This window comes from Globicephala melas, chromosome 6 (assembly GCF_963455315.2).
Source record: "Globicephala melas chromosome 6, mGloMel1.2, whole genome shotgun sequence".
Classification (NCBI taxonomy): Eukaryota; Metazoa; Chordata; class Mammalia; order Artiodactyla; family Delphinidae; genus Globicephala; species Globicephala melas.
The window spans coordinates 104,769,918-104,791,953 of NC_083319.1; the positions used below are offsets into that span (position 1 = coordinate 104,769,918).

The 22,036-nt window shown below is 52.5% G+C and overlaps 1 protein-coding gene across 2 annotated transcripts in view; it reads right to left on the reverse strand.

Moving 5' to 3' along the window:
* SCARA5 (scavenger receptor class A member 5) overlaps window positions 1–17,683 on the reverse strand; it is a 165,980-nt gene extending 148,297 nt beyond the window's left edge. For both annotated transcript variants that reach the window (XR_011377556.1, XM_030879115.2), the window contains exons 1-2: window positions 17,351–17,683; window positions 13,379–13,499 (exon numbers count right to left, since the gene is read on the reverse strand). Coding sequence is in view for 1 of the 2 variants with exons in the window: in XM_030879115.2 (XP_030734975.1) it covers window positions 13,379–13,493 (115 nt within the window). In the remaining variant the exon portion in view is untranslated. The remainder of the gene's footprint in view (window positions 1–13,378; window positions 13,500–17,350) is intronic.
* Window positions 17,684–22,036: the final 4,353 nt, after the last annotated feature.

Consider the following 22,036-nt stretch of genomic DNA (forward strand, 5'->3'; position numbering starts at 1 on the left):
AGTTCTGGAGTAAGGCATTTGTCATATCAAAACAATGTGAAGACACATTTTTGGAAAATCAATTAAAGTCCTTCTATTATCAGAGCTTCGTTTAATTTTTTTGAACTTTGATTTCTCTTTAATAAGACACACACAAAAGGAGGTGCCTCAAACTATTGTATTATCCCCAGAGGTTAAAATTGTGACGGGTTCCTTCTAATCATGGGAACAAGAGTGCCCCCTAAAGAGCTTTTGCTAAAATACTGCTTCCTGAGGGTGGCGAAGGGCTTGGGAGCAAGGATTAACGAACAGAAAAGGAAAGTTTATCTGAAAACCACTTGGTTCCAGACAGCTGAGCTGAGGATGAGTCGTGAGATGGTCCCCCAATGTTAGTGGGAGCATCAGAACCTCTGGGTCTTTGTTTCCCTGTACTATATCAGGCAGGTGAGGGTCCCTGACACTCACAGGGGGACAAGCATGGTTTGTGCAGAGAGATTCAAAGCCTGCCTCTGGCCCATATTGGCTGGGAGACATGAGAAAGCATTCTGAGTTAGCCCTTGCATCAGTGTAGCCTTTCTTTGCAAAACTGAGCTTTCAATCTCTTAACCATAATTTTAAGGCATTTGGGGAGTCATCTGTTTGAATTTATTTTCCTTCCATTTGAAAAAATACTCACAAATCGCATCTGATAAAAGTGGGTATTTACTTCTTTCCAAAGAACCTGGGTCTAAACAACATTAAAAACAAATAAAAATAAAACAGGATGAAATCATTCAATTGTCACCTAACTGAGTTTTACCAACAACAAACACTCAGCCATTTTTTTTGTCCTTGTTGTCGTCCTCTTTGGTCCCATAGCTCGTACACAGCAGGTGGAGATAAGGTGTTATGGCTGGGAGGGACCTTGGCGCTCATCCCATCCAGGGATCTTGTTAAACCCTCCCGAGGTTGACTTCCTCATCCTCACTCTGGTTACTCATCACTCACATTTTTCATTGTAATAGGCAGCCCCAAATAACCTCTGTCTTTGTAGCTGCGCCACTTTCTGGCTTTCACGGAGACCTCTGTTTACTTTTCCTCAATAAAGGGAAGAGGAGGGTGTGAGGCAGGGACATTACAGAGCAGTTTCATCTGACCTGAGTCTAGGAGGGTCCCAAACCACCAGCCGGGGTGGGGTGAGCACCGATCACCTCTGCCCTGTTGGACCACACACCTGGGTCTTCAAGGCAGACAGCCCAGTGAGGGCGCCAGACAAAGGCGACTACAGTCCTCTGCATGATCCGATGGGATCCCATTTCTAAGGAAAGGAGAGGGAGGGATGGTGGAGCTAATTCCATTTAGATGTTATGATGACCTAGGACAGTGTCTCCAAGTACTTCTAGAGATATTTTGTAACTTCCCTGCAATACTTGTTATTTTTTCCGTCCCCATCTATTTCTCAAGTTACTCTGCATAAAAATTCTTGAGAACAATCAGGGGCTTGTGTGCTTATTTACCAGCAGTGGGAAGGGACCCTGGCTTGTGTGCATATAATTTTGCAGCTGGGGCTGAGGGATGAAGAGAGAAAGCCAGGTGGGAGGGGATAGAGGGCAGTCAAGGTGAGCTGGCTGCTCCCTGCAACCCAGGAGGAGGGGAGAGGCCAGGGAGTCCCAGGAAGAAGAAGCAGGTTCTGGGGCTGGGGGAAGATGCCCATACTCTTACCCAACGTGGGCAGTGCATGGATTGGAAGAAATGCTGTCTCAATGCAGGGAGACTCAAAACAACAGTGGGCTCAGGATTCGGCCTAAATAGGGGCCAAAGACCTTCCTCCCATAGAGTGGCTCTGGATCCCTTTCAGAAAGATTCCCAGTTCCTCTCCTGGCGCCTTGTCAGAGGAAATAAATCATCTGATAATGTATTAGCAATGCGGAGGCCAGGGCTCAGCTATTTCCATGTTTAAATCATTACTCTTTCCAGGCTGCTAGAGCAACCTCCCACCCATGCCCTGGTCCACCTTGGTTTGATGAATTGGTTTATCCTCGGGGCAGGAATGGATAGGTTTAATACCCTCCGCCCCACCCCCGTCTCACTCCCCCAGATCCCACCACCAATTGAGTTGGAAGGGCCACCTGGCTGTTTGGTTTTGAACACAGGAAGGCTGAAGTCTCAGCCCATGCCATCTGTACGGGAGGGAGCTGGGACTGTCCCTGAAGCCTCCAGGCTCAGAAGCCCCCAGCTCTGGCCTCTGCACAGGAAGCAGTGCAGGCTGGGCCACAGGTGGGAGTTCAGCAGATCTGAGCAAAGATGATGGCCCTCAGACCCTCTGAACCTCCGTCACCTGCTAAGGCCTAGAACCAACAGTTGTCAGGTATAGAGCTTCATTGGGAAATCATGGCCAATAATGGGATCGTTAATAATGAGAACGGAATTGCACCCATCAGTCAATGAATAAAAATACACATTTGTCGAGGGTCAGCTCCCAGAGAACAGGGTCTGTGATTCATCTCTGGATCCCACAGGTCCTGGCATATAGCAGATACTCAATTAACATCCGTAGGCTGTTTGTAGATAAGCGAGACTAATAAACTGAACACAAATTTCCTGGGCCTTCCAAGCCATTGTTTAGGCTTTTGTAATAACCATGTATTCTAGTTTCTGTATTTGATGCTTTGACATCTTGGAGCCTCGGGATAGGAAACATCCTCCTCCCCACCACTCAGTTCACCTTTGTATCCAGGAGTTGTGCTGTTTCCTTTGGTGATAGAGTTTTGCCCCTCCAAGAGAGGTTCATGATCTCCTAGAACCTAGGACCTAAATTAGATACAAAGAACTTCGGGGCTTTGAAAACTTACCTAGAAATAGAGTAGCCGGAACAAACTTTTTTATGTTCCTGGTCACAAACAGAACACTTTACCAGGAGGGCCTTCCTCAGAGGGCAGGGAAAGGACACACCCAACAAGCTGAGGGTCCTGGGGCTGCCCTGGGCGTCCCCAGGTAGGCAGGCTTTTCTTACTTCCACCTGCTGGCAAGACAGTGCCCTTTTCACCTTCAGTCTGTCAGCATCCAGGGACCACCTCCGCCCCCAATCCCCGTAAACCTACATGTGAAAGGCAGCTCCCCCTGGACACACTGGAAATGCTTAGAATACTTAAGATGCCATATTTACATTTTAATAGATGCCCTTAGGTCAGGTTTGGGAGATCATCATAGCTCCAGAGGGAAGAAAGGAATTCCTACATGATATGCTGAGGTCAGAATGGGACCAGAGAACCAAGATGCCCAGACAGAACTTGCCGGGCAAAGGGACAAGATCAAGCTCACTGTTACCCGTGCACAAACGATGAGATCATTTTCAAACAGAGACACTGTTAAGAGTGAGTAGTGCTCTATGAATCAACACGCAGGGAGAGTCGAGCGCCGTAAATCAAACGGTTCCTGCGAGCTTCAGACAGGACACTTGTCCCAGTCTCCCCTGTCCTCTTAATCCTTTTCAATCTGCCCCTCCCAACCTGACTGCTGCCATCTGCCGCCTTCGGGTCTCTGGTACGTTCTATCTTCCCAGTCCCTCCTCCATCAATTGGAGAAACTCACCCACACGGAGTGTCAGGAGAGGAGGCCAGCAGCCAGCCCCTCCCTGCAGCCCCCTCTCTTAACAGGACTTCCTAAACACGTGGCTTCTTCTGCCCGCTATGAACATCTTGGGTTGTCTTGACTTGAACTCAATCTCAAGCCAGATAGCAGGAAATAGGAAGGTACCAGGGAACAGGTGGGCTTCAGGACACTGTGCGGAAGGCTGGAACCATCACGGGCCCCCATCGGCTCTGTGGCTGGGTCTTAGGTTAACCAGCATCTGCGTCTGCAGGGCAGGGTCCTGGCCAGCCCTACCCTGCTGGGCTCCCTCTTCATGGCCGTGTTTATATCTTCCGAAACCTACTGCTGAACTCTGCATATGCAGTTTAGACTCCAGCCCAGAAGCCACAGGAGATGGTGGGGGGAAGGGGGAGGATGCTGGGGAGAGAGGGGCATTTCTCTGACCTAATGTCTGTAGAGGATAGTGTCCCAGGCTTCCCTCTGAAGCCATTTAAGACCCTGTCCTTGTGCTCCTGTCCAAACCTATTTGGGTTTATATTTCCTCTTAGAATAATTCATTCCATCTCTCTCCTGCAACAGAGCCATTTATTCCCACGGCCCCGTCCTAGCTTTGTCATTCCCCAGGATGTCTCCACCTCTGAAACCTGAAACTCCAAGAATCCACGCTCAGCCCCTCACCACCAGCAGCCTACTTCTTGAAAGTCCAGGGTCTCTGAGTCCTGGAACCGCAGTGAACAGGGTGAGCTACGCTGAGGGGCGGGGTTTAAGGACCAGGCAGATGTGGATTTGAATCCAGGCTCTGCCTCTGACTACATGGGTGACCTTGGGCAATTTGCGTCACCTAAGATGTTACCTTCTCATCAACAAACTGGGAATAATAATATGTCCTGAGGTGGGCTTTTTTTGTTTTGTTTTGTTTTGTTTTGCTGTAGGCGGGCCTCTCACCGTTGGGGCCTCTCCCGTTGCGGAGCACAGGCTCCGGACTCGCAGGCTCAGGAGCCATGGCTCACGGGCCCAGCCGCTCTGCGGCACGTGGGATCTTCCCTGACCGGGGCACGAACCCGTGTCCCCTGCATCGGCAGGCAGACTCTCAACCACTGCGCCACCAGGGAAACCCCTGAGGTGTTTTTTTAATTTACCTTAATTATTTTTTTCTCGGAGTATAGTTGCTTTACAATGTTGTGTTAGTTTCTGCTGTACCACGAAGTGAATCAGCTATATGTATACATATATCCCCTCCCTCCTGGACCTCCCTCCCATCCCTGCCCCCCTCCATCCCACCCATCTAGGTCATCACAGAGCACCAAGCTGAGCTCCCTGTGCTTTGGAGACAACGTAGTGCAGCCCTGAGCACAGCGTGCTGCCCCCTCAAGGGGAACTATTGTATCACGATCGCTTGTGTGTATCACATCGTATCATCACCGCTACAGGACCCCTGCCCCCTTCCCACCACCTCCCTTGGCCTCCCCCGATCTCCCTGTCTCCACAAGAGCCCAAATGATCTCCAGAGCTCCTGGCGCTCCAGGACAAGGCCCCCCTCCCCTGGCCCACACACCACGGTTGGGAAGGGGGCACTGGTGCCCTAGGGCTGTGTGCTCCTGGCAAGACCCCTATCATCAACACTCAGTCTTGCCAGCAGCTCTGCCCTGAGACCAGCACCCCAACCTCACTGAGTCCTCGATCCTGACTTCTATCAGCCCCACAGAAGCCCCAGGGCTCCCCATCAACCACCATAACCCCCAGACAGCCTTGTTTCTTCTCCTTTGACATCTCCCTCCCCATCTGCTGAAACCTTCTCACTGTGGCCCAAGATGTCCCAGCCAGCCAACCAAAAAACCCTGATTTCCTCAACCTCTGCTCGAACATTTCCTGTTCTTTCTTCTTCTAACTGAACCCTGCTTCCCTTTTCTTCTCAAGTATGGATTTCTCTCTCCCACATTCATGCAACTGACCTAAGGGTGCAGTAGGTGGTTTTATTTGCTCCTCGTTACTTCCAGAACCTTCTCTCTCTTCTCCATAAAACTCCCAGCTCTCGGGCTCCCCTGGTGGCGCAGTGGTTGGGAGTCCGCCTGCCGATGCAGGGGACACGGGTTCGTGCCCCGGTCCGGGAAGATCCCACATGCCGCGGAGCGGCTGGGCCCGTGAGCCATGGCCGCTGAGCCTGCGCGTCCGGAGCCTGTGCTCCGCAACGGGAGAGGCTGCAGCAGTGAGAGGCCTGCGTACCGCAAAAAAAAAAAAAAAATCCCCGCTCTCACATCACACGACTGTATGCTTCTCCTCGCGCTAAGGGACACGTGCTACCCTCCCCATCTCTGCGCTCACTGTCGCTCTCTCTCAATCTCCAGTTCTGACTGGTCCTTACCTTCCCTCTCCTAATGGCACGTTCTCCCTCATGCACTCGAAATGTGGGCAAAAATGAGATGGGCTCGGGATGCAAAATACACACCGGGTTTTGAAGGCTCAGCCCGAGTAAACATGTATAAATATCTCCATCGCTTTTACAGTGATTACATAGCGAATTGATACTGTTTTGGATATACTGGATTGAAGCAAATACATTCCTGTATTTAAATTCGGTTCATCTGTGTCTCTACCTTTTTGTGTGGCTACCAGAAAGTTGAAAATTGCACATGTGGCTCACATGACATTTTGATTGGCTCTATCAATCATCAAGGCCCTTTCTTAATCCCAATTTCACGCGTCCCAGGTGAGAGCTACCTCTCAGGTTTTCCTGGTGCCCTCCGTCCAGAACGCCAACTCGGCATTCCCTGACCTCACCAGGCCCTACTAACCACGGACCCCACCGTCTTTCCACCACCCTTCCTGTCTCCCATCCAGCCTTCCCTTCTTGTCCGACTTGCATTCCATGATTTACGTCATCCACTGTCTCCCACAGCCTCCCCTCTCTCGTCCCTCTCTGACTTCCTCTCTCACTCACTGGGCAGCACTCTGACCCTGGTTAAACCTAACTCTGCCACTGCACTGCATCCATAGAGTGGAGCATGGCTGGGAAGGGAAGGACACGCCTCCATGCTCCTGACTTTGCAGAACTTCCTTCCTTCCCAAGGCAGACTGCCGAAACTCTCCCCTCTAAACTGCACTTCCATTTGAAAATGAATCACATTATAATGAGAGGTCTGTGTCTTCTGGGGACTTTAAGCCCCTTGAGGGCAGGAACCAAGACCTTTTATTTCTGCACTCACCAGCAGCACCATAAAACCCTGTCCTCTTTGGATGAAGGAGGTCCCAGTTCCTTGTGTGGACTCAGGTGCCCGGGGCGAGTGAGGCCATGTGTAGTCTGCACCGAATGCCATCCTCCACCAGGAACAATGAAATGCACCCCTCGACTCTTCTGGTAGCCAACCTCAGGGACCTACTGTCTCTGATGGGGGTACGGGGGTGGACAGACTCACACCTGCCACAGAGCCAGGTGCCCTCGGGACCCAGAATATTTCTTACAGATCCTACTGTACTCTTTGGGGATTAGGACTAAAAGAACTTGCTTGGTTTCCTCTAGTATCTAGTCTTCACGAGGAAGCCCACTAACCCAAACTCTGCCTTCTTTAGCAGAAGGAGGAACCAGACTTAAAACACTGTCCAGGGGCTTCCCTGGTGGCACAGTGGTTAGGAATCTGCCTGCCAATGCAGGGGACACGAACCCCTCGAGCCTTGGTTTGGGAAGATCCCACATGCTGTGGAGCAACTAAGCCCGGGCGCCACAAGTACTGAGCCTGTGCTCTAGAGCCCGCGAGCCACAACTACTGAAGCCCGTGTGCACAACTACTGAAGCCCGTGTGCCACAACTACTGAAGCCTGTGCGCCTGGAGCCGGTGCTCCGCAACAAGAGAAGCCACTGCAATAAGAAGCCCACGCACCACAATGAAGAGTAGCCCCTGCTCACTGCAACTAGAGGAAGCCGGCACGCAGCAATGAAGACCTAATGCAGCCAAAAATTAATTAATTAAATAATAAATTTAGAAAAAAAACACTGTCCAGGCCAGGGGTCTCTGAGAAGTGGCGTGGGTGCTTCCTGAGAGACCCTGGGTGGCAGTAGCTGTCCCTGACCTCTCTGTCTCCCCCTGTCCTTCTCCATTTCCCCAACATGTGCAGAGGACTCCCCAAAGGGCAGGGAGGTGAAATAAGTGTGTATCAAGGGTGCACTGTGTCCAAGGTGCTCTACTCGGGTTATATCACGTGATTTCCCCCACGGGTCCTGTGAGTTGAATAACATTATTCCCATTTTGCAGATGGGAACACTGAGGATGAGAGGGTCAGGGCCCCAGTGAAACAGATGGCCCACTTAAATTAGGAAATGTCATAGAATTTAATAAAGGGAACATATGCAAAGGTGTGGCCAGGGTGTAAGATGCCCACAAGGGACAGAGTGGTGTCCTTGAACTGTAACCACCTCGGTTACAAAGCCCAGGAGGGGAGCAGTTACTGGAGCCTAGAAGGAGAAAGCCCGAGTGGAGAGGGTGGCTTACAAGGGGCTGTGACCTCGGGTGGAAGGACACAGTGGCCCAAGGTGACCCCATAGGGCAGGAGCTGAGGATAAACAGGCAAGCTCCCATCTTCCATCCTCCCCGTCCTGCCAGGGCGGCTCCCCACAAGGCAGAGAGTGGCGAGTGGCAGCGGGTGGGAATGCAGGGGCAACAGAAGACGCCCCGCGCCTAGCCCAGACCTGCCAAAGTTCAACATCTTGGCACCTCCCTGGGCTGTCCCCCCTCTTGTGGAGGGACAGTCCCTGGGGCCCAAGAGATCCAGGACCCTTCCTGGCCCCCAGCCCCCCGTGAGCTGGGGGAGCTGAGTGCACCACGGCACCGCATGAGTTAACATCTCTGCTAGTCTCCTGCTCCAGTGCCGGATTCTCCAACCTGTAGAGGCCCTGACCCTCTGTGAGGCCCCAGCCAGACCCTCCCAGGAACTCCACTCCCACCCTTGGGCAGCTGCCCGGCAGCCCTCAGCTACGCCAGATGAACCAGGGAGAGGTGATGGATGAGAAAGGAGATGCGGGGACTCCCTTAGGAGAATAATTTAATTTTATGGGGCAGGGACGCAGGAATGGGGAGCTCAGGCCCTAAACGCAGCAAGCGGCCTGGCTTGCAGGCGTTGGGCGCGGCCAGGCGCATGTGTAACTCATTACCTCTGCGAGCCTCCCATTCGCGGCCGACGGATGATGCTGGGAGCACGGTGGAGGGCCCGAGGCCACGGGGAGAGAGTGACTGCAATATTTTTCTGACACTAACACCTCTCTCTGGCCCTTGGAGAGGGCCGTGGAGGAGCCAGGCCCGGCTGAACACCACCCACGCCCAGCCCTCTGCCTTTGGGTGCCAGATTGGAGAGGCTTCAGCTGTCTGGGGAAGAGAAAGGCAGGACCAGGGAGGGGGAGGGGGAGGGGGAGGGGGAGGGGGCGGGGGAGGGGAGGGGAGGGGCGGGGGAAGGGGAGGGGAGGGGCGGGGGAAGGGGAGGGGCGGGGGAAGGGGAGGGGAGGGGCGGGGGAAGGGGAGGGGAGTGGAGGGGGAAGGGGAGGGGAGTGGAGGGGGAAGGGGAGGGGAGTGGAGGGGGAAGGGGAGGGGAGGGGCAGAGGGAGGGAGGCACAGAGGAGGCGGGGTGAGGTGGGGTCGCAGGCCCAGACAGCCCCTGTTTGGGTTTCTGCTCCAAGGGAGGTGTTGGTGGGCCCTGAGGTCAGCGGGGGCTTGCCTGGAAGACCTTGGAGGTTGCGTTCTGTCACGAGCCCACCCACAAATCCCAGCCACACAGGTGGAGCCCATGCTCTGCCCCGCTGGAGACCGGCAGGTGAGGAGGGCCCTGCCTGGGCGTCTTCCCATCCACAGCGGGGCTCAGACACAGGAAGGAGGCGGCGGGGTCCTGAGAGGTGGCCCGGCCAAGGGGTGCAGAGGATGGAGAGGTCCCGAAGGTGTCACCATGGAGCAGGGGTGCGACGGAGAGAGCCTGGAAGGATGTGCGTGGCACCATGCGGGAGAGGGGCAACGTGGCCTGTCATGGCGGGTGCCTAATAGCCCCTCAGCTTCCTTCTCACCTGGTGCGTGAACAGAAGGGAAGGGATGGCGGCAGGTAGGAGGGGAAGAGAAGACGACAGAGCAGAGGAGGGGAGGGGGCAGGAACGTGTAAATAACGCCGCGTTTACACCCTGTCTTTAAAGTCCCACCTGCGTTGACGCCTGAGTCATACCTCAATATCTAGACTGAAGTTTTGCAACTTTGCTCCCGCCTGATCCCAAGATCCCCAGGGCCAAGAGGAGGCACCCCCTCGCCCCCCATTTCCCTGTTTTCAAGGGGAAAGTCCTGGGAGGGACTTGGAGCCCCTACAAGGCCTAGCAGACGACACTGCTTTCATTTACTCAAGGCCCGGAGTGTGGGGGATGGGGCTGGCAGGGTCCCCACCTCTGTCCACCTCTGCTTTCCCATCAACCTCCCTCCGCCCCTACCAGCCCCACCCCTTCCTCCCTCTCCTGTTACTCTGTAGAGATGAGAATCAAAGCAGCAAAGTGCCGGGGAAACACGTCAAATCTGGCTTGAATTTCCCCAAGTCGGAGCTCACCATTTTCCTCTTAGAAATGAGAGGGAAGGGGAAAAAAATCAAACTAGAAACCGAGGAGCCTTTAGGTGGTGATTTCATCTCAACACTCCAGTCTCTCCGGGGTCTTCACGGCCGCCCCTCCACCCCCGGCCCCATGTCTGGCGTCCAGGAATGAAGTGTGGAGGAGACCCAGACGATGTGGAAATCAGGTTTAGAATTTATTTGTTCCGCCACCTTTAGATTTCAAGGACCCCTGTGTTTGCTCAGCCATTAGTTTGTTCATTCAGTCATTCAACAAATATTGATACTTGGGAGCACCTGCTGTGCCCCAGGCTGGGAGACACTGATGAACAAAACAGAGATGCCTGCTCTGGTCCAGCCTATGCTCTTCCCATGAGGAACAGAGAGTAAACGGTAAACATGTTAAATAAGAAAATGATATAGTATGTTGAGGAGACTAGGACTCGGTGAAAAAGGAAAAAGAGAAGCAGGGAAATGGGTGTGCAGGGGAGGACGGGAAGCCCTGACACAGAGGTGAGATTTGAGCAAAGACCAGAAGGAGGTGAGGGGGACGCCTGGAGGGTCTGGGGGCAGCGTACGTCGGGTAGAGCGTGCCAGCAGGTCCACTGTGAGGGTCAGAGGCTCCTTGGCCACAGTCAGTGCCTGGGTTTTTATTCCCTTCAACGTGGGAGCCTTTGCTGGGCTTTGCTCCAACTCAGGTTTTAAAAGGACCACACCGCAAATACAACATCCAAGTCTGTTTCTGTGCACAGGGTTTTAGGACTGGATGGGAGCTCAGAGACACCCCCTCTGCCCCTGTGGAGCACTGAGATGGAGACACTGAGGCCCAGAGAGGGGATGTGCCCATCAGGTCACATGCCCCGGGGCGGGGTGGGGACAGGGGAGGGAAGAGTCAGCATCCAGCCTCCATCTTCCGACCTCTGCTGTCCACACTTCACGGGGCGCTGCGGCTCAGGTGACCCCTGGGACACTTGCTGGCCTGGTTCTAAAACTGTCCTCTGACCAGATCTCCCCATGGCTGGGGTTACTGTTATTTTTCAGTCCTTCTGGTCCAAATGGCCTTTTTTAAAATCTCAGGTTCAGAAAAGGGGAGGTAAGATGAGGTCAAGAGAAGGGGGAACCATGGCCCAATGACACTCCCCAGGCCTCTCCCAACCCCTGGGGTCCCCCTGCCATGCCCTTCCCCACTGGCACCCTAGGATGGCCCGGGTGGTCCTGCAATTACCTCTCTGAGCTGTACCCCAGTTCTTTCTTCCCAAATCAGGCCTCTTTACTGATGGGCCACTGGGGAGAGGGTGGATGAAGGATGTGAAGGCCAGCTTGGCTTTGCTGATGTACTGATGGGGAAAAGCTGAGCATTGGTAGCTCCCTGGGGGCCTTCCTCTCTTCCCAGGTGTCATTAACTTAACAGAAACACTGGCCTGTCTGGTGCAACTCAGCTGGTAATACCTTTCCCCAGCTACCTCTTCTCTTACAAAACTGTATTCAGTCTTTAAGGCCTTTACCAGAAAGGCTTCGCCCTGCTTGACTTTAATAATCACACATGTTTTTACCTGCTTTACATGGTGGGTAATTTTCCCCATGCCAGTCCCTCCCACTGGGATCAGAAGCTCTTGGAGGACAAGGATGGTTTCATTTCTCTCTGGAGCATCTCTGGCACCTAACCCATAGCTTGACACATTGTGGGTCCTCAAAATGTGGTTGTGGACTGGAATTCGGAGGAAGGGCTCTGATGGGGGGTAGTTTACTAGGGCAGGTGAAGGGCCCAGATCTCCTGTCTCCTCTCCCTCCTGAGACAATCCCTAATCCCTGCCTTTCTGAGCCACCCAACTTCCCTTCCTACACTCAGCACCTCATGGGAGGAAAGATGGGGTTGAGTGAGGGGGAGTCCTTTCTAATTTTGAGTAATTTCAAGACAAAGGCAGTTGGCAGAGTGGAACACAGGAACACAATGAAACATGGTGCTTGAGAAAAAGGTTGAATAAAGGCATCTGGGATGGTTAATTTTATATGTCAGCTCGGTTGGCCATAGGGTAACCAGATTAAACATCATTTCTGGGTGTCCATGAGGGTGTTCTAAATGAGATTAGCTTTTAAATTGGTGGAATCGGTAGAGCAGATTGTCCTCCCCCATGTGGGTGGGTCTCATCTAATCAGTTGAGGGCCTGAGTAGCACAAAAGGTGGGGAAATTCACTTTTTGCTTCCTGCCTGACTGCTGGAGCTGGGACGTATCATCTCATCCTCTCTGGCCCTCAGACTGTGATCTACACCATTGGCTTCTCTGGTTCTCAGGCCTTCTGACTCGGACTGAACTATACCACCAGCTTCCCTGGGCCTCCACGCTACAGACAGCAGATCGTGGGAGTTCTCAGCCTCCATAACCATGTGAGTCAATTCCCCATAATCAGTCTCTTTTTGTGTGTAGACATCCTCGTGCTTCTGTTTCTCTGGAGAACCCTAAGACAGCCTGTTTCCATCTCGTTGACCATCAGTTTTTACAAAACTCTCCTGTGAGTTTCCTTCTACTCATCTTTGAAGTGGGGTTGAAGCTCTCATCTCCTATACTCACTGCAAAGAGGAGTGTATTCATTCAGGCAATAAGCATTTATTAAGCACCTACTAAGTATCGAGCTCTGGGCTGGCTGCACAGGAGTTGGCTGTGAGCAAGGTGCTCTGAGCTCCTCTAGAGGAAACTGCATCTGTTGAATCTCCAGGGTTTTAGCAAATAACCAGCCCCCAAAGATGCAGTGCGGTCTGGGTCCCTAGGATGGGGCCCCTTCCTGTGCCATGACCTGAGGCCTCAGTCCCAGGAGAGGATGAGCATCAGGAGAGGTGCGTTCCCTCCTTGCAAACACTTTAGGAAGCGCACCCGAGAGGGTCTGGGCTTCTTGGTTCAGTTGCCTTTTGTGTGACCCCAGCCTCACCCAGAGGAGAGGATGGCAGAGAGGCAAAAGGATTGCTCTAGGGGTCAGGAGACTCAGTGCTGGGGCCCCTCTATGACCGACGAGCTGTGTGATGCTTAATGCTTTTCTCAGTTTCCGCTAGCTCCTCTGTAAAATGCGTCTCATCTTGCTGGTCACACGGGTGTGTTGAGATGCATGAGTGAGAAAACACACAGAAAAGACCCTTCCGAGCACGCATTTCAACCTATGCAGTATTGTGTGTGTGAGTGTGGGGGGGGGGTCACCAGCACCCTGGGGCAATGCCAGGATCCGGTGTTGCGGGCAGGGCTGATCTCGCGCCTAAGACCGAGCCAGAGGCACTCACCGTCCTCGCACAGGTTCAGCTTGGACAGGCTCCTGCCATCAAAGGGCTCCTCAAAGATGGAGCCAGAGTCACGGTCGCTCACGGTGGCGTGCAGGTACATGGCTTTGTTCTCCATCGCGTCCTGCAGCAGCAGGAGAGGAAGGGAGGACACAGGGGGGAGAGAAAGGACATAAGCTGTAGGTGGAGACACAAATGGGTGGTGACCTTAGCCTGAACACTGGGAAACTCCCTCATCAACAGGCATCAGTCACCGGATCCTTAGGACCCAAATTCCCCCTCCTCAACTTCCTTGGCTTGGGGAGGCCAAGGCCCTTTGGACCTTTCTGACCATGGGATCCGTCCCCTCCCTTTCATAGGTCTTGGTGGGGCTGGAGCCCTGCGCTGGGGGACACCAAGGGCCATGCTGGGTGGGGCTGGGAGAAGCCAACCCTCTTGACCCAAGCAGAGGAGTTTCCAAGATTCTGGAGTCCCGGGCACATCAGGGAGACTTGGGCTTCTGCTCTGTGTTGGAAATGGAGCGAAACTAGACATAAAGTGGGGGTACAGAGACCACCAGTCAACAGAGCTAAGACCAGAACTGCTCCCAAACCTGGCCAAGGTGGCATGGTCAGAAGGGCTGGGTTCAGGGGACCATAGCAGGGATTCACCCCCATGGGAGCCCGAGGGGCAGGTGGCCTCAGTGAGGTCCCCCAGACAATGAGGTCTGGGCAGCCTTAGACTGGGGAGGGCCCTGGTGTCCGATGGCCTCCTGAGGCTGGATCGCTGGGGCTTGGGGAGGACCCCATGGAATTTCTAGAATGTCCCATCAACATGGGGAAATGCTGTGTATGCTATTTGAAATGAACCAGCCCCGTTTACACAAGTGTGCACAACGTGGTCCCGTTTTGTAATATCTGCACATGTCCCAAGTACGTGACGGGAAAGATGCTATTCAGGGATGTTCTGGGTTTCCCTGGGTGAGACGTGTATTACGGGACTCTGGGTGGGATTGTGGGGATTTGTGCTTCTTTTCGTTCGCTGGATTTTCTGGGTTTTCTATGCTACGTTTGCATTCTTTGTGCAAGAAGAAGAAATCATGTGCGGAGCCAGATCACGAAGTATTTATTTACCTAAAATACTCAATATCCTTTCCCCACACATACGCTCGGTGATTTTGCAAATGACTCTCCACTTTCTGCTCAGTTCCAGCCACTGATTTATGTTGACTTTCGGTTCTGATGCTCTTTGGCTATCTGGATATCGAACCCCAAAATTCGCTTTTAAAAAGTGAATTCTTTGGAAGATAAAAGCCCCCCGGGGAGGATGGGTGGGTCCCAGGCCCAGCGTGAAGCTAACTCAACCCTGAGGCCCAGAGAGCCTAGCCAGGCGTCTACCACTGTGAGAAGGGGACAGGGCCTGGCAGGTGGCAATGGGGGGACAGTGGCCACTGACTGAAGGGAAAAGAGGCACCCACCCTGTTCCAATAAACAGGGACGATGGCCAGACCCCCTTGCCGGGCACAGCAAACACAAATCCCCTATTTTCACAACCTGACTTTTCTCCCCAGATACCTCTGACCTCAGGGCTGACAGGAGGCCAGAGCTGACCAGTTGCCATCCACCTGTCCTTCTGCTGGCCCAGGAGGGATGGCTGGGGCTTCTGCTCTTCAAGTAATGAGATGCCATCTGCCCCGCACACACGGTCATGTATGCACACACACACACACACAGGCACACACACTCAGGGTGTTCCCAGGCCCTGTGGGCCTTTCCTCCAGCCAGTGGGAGGGAAGGGTGGAGGGGAGCCTGCAGCCCTGCCGGCATCTCTCTTCCCTGCCCTCCGGGGTTCTTGGAGAGACGGCTCCCAGCCCCGCTTCTCCGGGCTGCAGTTGTGTCCAGTTTGCAAGTCCCCTGATGCTGGCCCTCCGTCTAAGTCCTCCACCCAGGGAGGACCTCTAGGTGCGGCCCTGGGCAGCTCCACTGCTGCTAAGCTACAGGGGACCCTCCCTCGTTTCCCAAGCGCTCGTGCGGCACTCCGCCCTCTGGCCTCAGTCCTGGGGAGCTGCAAAGCAGGAGGCCGGTGTCTCCTCTGAGAGAGAGAACCCTCTCTCTGCCAAAGGCAACCGCAGCTGCCGTCCAGAGCCCGTGGGGTCTCCGAGAACCAGGGGTGGAGGTGTGGAGCCGGGCTTGGCCCAGCTTCCCTGTCTGCCCATCAGCTCCTGGATCAGAGCTGGAATGCGCAGCACATTATCTGGAGTGTGTCTGTAGGGCGGCCCCTCCCCTGCCCCTCCGGACCCCTGAGCTGGTGGAGCCCTGGGGAGCCTGCTGGGAAAGGGGCTGAGCTGGAGGCCAGATGCCGTGCCATGAGATTGGCAGTGTTCAGCCGGAGCTGCTAATGTTTGCTCCTTGGGAATGAAACCTAAGAATGTTCTGTCTGCCCCAGGTTTTATCTGGGGCTGCTTTTCTTTCTTGGGGAATGGGGGGCAGGAATTTGGACCTTCCCGGCATTGGTCTTATAGCCTTTGGGCCAAGCCTGTGCAACTAATTGCCAAGTGGGGTGACGACACAGCAATACCTCCCAGCCCCGCACCCGTGTGCGTGCGGCCCCCGTGTGCGTGCAGCCCCCGCAGTGCAGACCCTTTGCCTTTGGGACCTCTCTGCTTCCCAGGAGCCCCGTGAGGGAGGCAGGTGGCATCGGTCTATCATATTCCCATTCTAAAGGTAAGCCAACCGAGGCCCAGAGGGGAAGAACCGATGGGTGTCAGAGAGGGTGAGGCTTCCCACCCAGGGCACTGGCTTAGTGCGAAGTTGCTCTGTCCAGGAAGCGTGTGTCAGTCCCTTTTGGTGGCCGCCTTTCGGGCCCAAAGTGATGCAGTGAAGAGGGCCAGGTTAGGTGACCTGGAGCCAGGAGAGCCAGAAGGGAGGGGACCAGAGCCACAGAAACACAGGCAGGGTGGAGACACCAAAGGGACCTGTGGGGAGTGTGGGCTCAGAGGACACGGGGTCCCATCCCAGCTCCACTTCTTATCCCTGGGGAACTTGGCCCAATCAGCTGAGCTCGTTCAGCCTCAGGCCATCACCTCTGTGATGGGAAGAACACACCTGCTAGGCACTTGGTCCCAGCGAGCCTCGTGTGGGGCAGGGCATGTGGGAGGGCTGCATGGACAGGGGCATGCAGGGAGTCAGTGGTGGAGTCTGGTGAGAACCAACAGCTCCTCAGCATTTTCTAATCCTGCCAAGCAGCCAGGTACAGGGGTCCCTGGTCTCCTGAGGCCACCCGCCTGCCTAGTCAGTCCCAGAAACAATGCCAGTTGGATCCCTTTGCGAAAGGCAATCACAGATGCAGACCAGAGCTGAGAGCTGGAGCCTGGTTCTCCAAGTACCCCTCTGGGCAGCAGCAGGACACAATCAATTCTGCCTGCTGAGGGGGTGGCCCAAGCCTTGCTGGGTTCCAGCGTCTAACTCTACAGGGCTCGTAACTCATCAAAACTAAATAGAGATCACCCTGCACGTGGCCCTCTCTGGAGACAGAATCGCTAAGTCGGTTTTAAGCCCTTTCCTCCTCTAACGGTACTTAGTTCACCTAAATCATAACCCGGGGCTGGAGAGGCACAGATGGTTTATAAGTAAGCTCTGCCTTCATACGCTCCACCACTGGACACACCTGCAGGCACACACACACACATGTAAAGGGACTGTCACCTGTCCCATCTGCTCCCTGAATAGGCTGTGGAGCTGTGACATGAGGCTGGCAGAGTTGCCACTAAAGCAATCGCTTCCTCTGGCTCCCAAATGAGGGCTCACACCCACCAGCCCAGGCATCTGGATGAGGGCCCAGCAGATGCCCCAGGCTGACAGCTAGGACTTTCCCACCCAGCACTAGCACCTCCACGCTCCACATCCCGGGGATGCTCAAACCCAGTGCCCTGTGTCCCCTGGCTGCCTTTAGAAAGCTACGCCCGGGGGCTAGGACAGAGTCAGCCCCAAGACTCACCTGAGGGCTCCCCGTGAGGCTGCAGCGACCGTCCCCTCAGTTCCTGGCATTGGCCATGGTGGCTGGAGAGCTGGCTGCTGCCACCACCCCGAGACCCAGGCAGCCCCTCAGAGCTCGTTCCCACTGCCAGCCAAATCCAGATGGAGTCATAGAAAGAGGCTGCACGGTGCCCAGGGTCTCGGGGGTCACTTCTCCAGGAGGATCAGGTCAGGAGGCAAGACTCAACCTTGTGCCCATGTGGGAGTCCCTGTCTTGGTGCCCCGCCTCGGTCAGCCTTGGGCAGCGCTCGGGAGATGTTCTGTGGAGGCACCAGCGTCTCTGCTAGATACTGTCTGAGCTGTGAACTGCAGCTGCTCTGGCCGCCGGGCTTTATAAAGTTCTTGGAGCAGTTGCGAGGCTCCTATGGGGTCTGGAACGCGTCTCCCTCTAGTGGCCAATTTGAGCATTACAGCCCCACGCGGGAACACCCGCTGGATCCAGAGCAGCCTTGGTCTTGGGGACTCCACCCGCTTGTTCTAAAGGCCCTGCTCAAGGTATTTTTGGAACGCTTCTAGCAGAATGGCAGCTAGACCTGGCTTATGAGCCGCGCAAGAAAACCAGCCTTGTAAATTTATGCATAGGACGGAATTGGCATTGCTCGGTTCATTCACCAAACTTAGCTTAGAATTACTTTCTGTGTTTTCCTGGAGGCACATCCACCCGTAAAGGACACGGATTGCCTGATTCAGAAGAGGGTTCTGGGAGTGCTGAAGGAACTTCCCAAAGTCAAGTTCAATGCAACTCAGTAAGGAAGCCAGCATTTCTGGAGCACTGACACCGCGCAAAGGTCAGGATACAGAGGTGAGTGAGGGGATACAGAGGTGAGTGAGAGGACACCGCCGGCCGCAGGGGGTTGCAGTCCAGGCTGAGAAGTGGGCTTGGGCACAGATAACTGTAAACCTAGTGTAAACCTAAGCATAACTGAAGATGTGTAAAAAAGGAGATTTCACCAAAATGTTAAGAGGGTAATTACCTTCAGGTTGAGGTGGTGATGGCAGCTCTGCCTGGGGGACAGAGCTCTGAGGTGACATTCACGAACACGCTCCCGTTTCTTGGTTACGAGCTCAGCCTTAACCCCTGAGGGTCAGACCTCGTACAGGAGAATAGTTTGCCAAGGCTCAGCTCTCCCCACTGTGCAGCCAGCAAACCACAGCTGAGTCGCAAACGTCTTAGTCATTTGCAGTGACTGTGCCTTCTGACCGTCCCTGGAAGGCAGCTACAATGTGAGGCTCCAAGACTCCGTTTTACAGGAAAAAAAACCCAGTAATTATATCATAATGATGATGATGATAATAATAATTGGAGAAGGAAGAGGAAGAAGGAGGGGAGGGGAGCGGGGAGGAAGAGGTGAGAAAAAAACCCTTCATAATATATATGCTGTGCTAGGCAATTCCAAGTGCTTTTCATATATTAACTCATTTAACCTTGACAATAGCCCTATGAGGTAGGCACTGCTATTATTCCCACTTTATTGAGACAGAAGAACTAAGCAATATGTCCAAGGTCAAGAAGCCTGTAAGTGGCAGAGCTAGATTCCACTCCAGGCAGTTTGACTGTAGTCTGTGCCCCGAACAACTCCCCTAACTGCCTCTGATGAAAAAGAGTGTATTTTAGTCACCCATCAAGTCACCAGTATTCCTGGGAATGTAATCTTACAAATAGCAGGAAATGTGCTCAAAACGTTACGTCCAGTGATCTCACGGTGGAGACGTATATATTAACAATAAATGCCGTTGTTGGTGAGACCCTGGTGATGTCCCACTTATGTGAAGCAAGGCCTTTTTTTTTTTTTGAATAGAGCTGATTTACAAGGTTTCAGGTGTACAGCAAAGTGATTCATTTATACACACATATATATTCTTTTTCAGGTTCTTTTCCATTATACATTATTACAAGATGTTGCATAGAGTTCCCTGTGCTATATAGTAGGTCCTTGTTGGTTATCTGTTTTATATACAGTAGTGTGTATCTGCTAATCCCAAATTCCTAATTTATCCCTCCCCCACCTCCTTTCCCCTTTGGTAACCATAAACCTGTTTTCTATGTCTGTGAATCTGCTTCTATTTCGTAAATAAGTTCATTTGTGTCATATTTTAGATTCCACACATAAGTGATATCATACGGTATTTATCTTTCTTTCTGACTTACTTCACTTAGTATGAAGTATGATAATCTCTAGGCCTATCCATGTTGCTGCAAATGGCATTATTTCATTCATTTTTATGTCGGAGTAATATTTCATTGTATATATGTACCGCAACTTCTTTATCCATTCATCCGTCGATGGACACTTAAATTGTTTCCATATCTTGGCTATTGTAAATAGTGTTGCTGTGAACATTGGGGTGCTTGTACCTTTTAGTTTGTTTTTTTTTTTTGCGCTACGCGGGCCTCTCACTGCTGTGGCCTCTCCCATTGCGGAGCACAGGCTCCGGACGCGCAGGCTCAGCGGCCATGGCTCACGGGCCCAGCCGCTCCGCGGTATGTGGGATCTTCCCGGACCGGGGCACGAACTCATGTCCCCTGCATCGGCAGGCGGACTCTCAACCACTGCGCCACCAGGGAAGCCCTGGGGTGCTTGTACCTTTTTGAATTAGAGTTTTTGTTTTTTCTGAATATATGCCCAGGAGTAAGATTGCTGGATCATATGGTAACTGTATTTTTAGTTTTTTAAGGAGCCTCCTTACTGTTCTACGTAGTGGCTGCACCAATTTACATTCCTACCAACAGTGTAGGAGGGTACAAGGCATTTTTTTTAACACTCCTATACTGGTGTGCCCTGCCCGTAGGGGAAAGGAAGGATGGGGACTCAAAGGCAGCCCAGGCTATTGGCTGAGCCTCTCCTTACCATTGGTAATTGATGATAGAGACACGGAGGGGTCTCGTTCTCTGCATGTGAGACCCACGAGTGGGTACAGAACTATTAAACTCTAAAATTGCAGGAGGAATAAAGCTTAGCCTTTTAAACTCAGTAGCTTCAGGCAAAGGACATGACTTTCTCTCATTAATGCCTGATTTATTTCACTTCTTATAGTGATAAGATTTGTCCATATCAGTGCACATAGCGGTAGTTTGTTCTTTGTATTTTCCTTTTGGCTGAGTAATACTCCATCATATGCGTAGAGCACAACTTGTTTATCCGTCCTCCTTTCGATAGGCATTCGGGTTGTTTCCAGTCTTTGTCTGTCATGAATAAAGCTGCCCAAACAGGCGAGGAGACATTTGATAGCAAAGTATAGGAATGACCTGGGAGGTATATCTTCTAGTGGATGAGAGTCATTCTGGCCGCTCATAGCTCCGATGATACCTTCTTGCCACCTGAAATCAGCATGGTCCAAAAACCTTGCTTCCACTCAATGGCAGAAGGCATTTATAATAGGCATTTTCCACCAGATGGTATTATGAAACTGTGATTACACTGAAGGAGAGTAGAACAAACTTCTGCAGTAGCTGCCTCTATGGATGTGGAAGCCAATGAGGCACATCAGTGTGCTCAAGGGCGTCCTGCTTTCTTTGAATGATTTCATTTGATTGTCCCAACAACTGTCTAGGGCGGAGATGGGGAGAGAGTTATCATCCTCAGTTTTCATATGGAGAAACCCAGCAATGCTGAAACTGAAGGTCACGACGCTGGGCTCTTGGAGGCAACTTTCACAGCTGTCCTCTACCTCTAGAGCCTCTACATCTGCAGGGATTCCTTCCATACATTCAGTTATTCACTCAACAAACATCTGTTACGTAACCTTCATGCAATGTATTCCAAATATTTCTACAAACATGAATTAGACCCAGCCCCTGTCCTTCAGGATCTCGGTCCAGGGGGAGAGAAGGTATGAGAGCAGAGAGTCACAACCCAGCACCCCTCAAGGGGCTCCTTGTGGCTTCACGTTGGATGAATCTCAAACCTTCATCCTCAGGCCAGGATTTTCCCCCAAAAGGCTCTTTTTTCCCCCAACAAGAATCTTTTTTAAAAAACTCTAAAAAGTTTAACTTCCTTTTGTAATCTCAGGGATATATATATATATATATATATATATATATATATATATATATATATATGACTGGGATGAAGAAGACACAGAATTTTTTTTAAAGTCCCCAGGCAACCAAAATAAAACTCTAAAATGAAACATGGGGAAAAAAACGTCTAAAAAGTTTAACATATCTAAGGAAAAATGGACAAATCATAATCCAATCTGTACATTCTTCACAAACTGAATAGAATCCAGCACCTGAGTGTAGAGCAGAACATTCCAAGCACCTCAGAAGCTCCCCTCGTGCCCCATCTGGTCCCTGATGCCCCCGAACCAGATAACCACTATCCCATATGCCATCACCACAGATGGTTTTGCCTGTTTTTGAACTTCACGTCCATGGAATCATTCACTGCGTGTCTGGCTTCAACATCACGTCTGAGATTGTTCCCTCGTGCTTAGCAGTAGTCCGTTCGTTCTCGCTGCTATAAGTACTCCATTGTGTGAATTTCCTTTCTACTGTGGATGGCCATTTGGGTAGGTTCCAGGTTTCGACTGTTGTAAAGAGTGCCGCTATGATCATTCAGTGCATGTCTCCTGGTGAGCAAATGGGTGCATTTCTGTTGGGTATATACCTTGGAAGGGAATTGCTGGGTCCTAGGGTGGCCTGGGT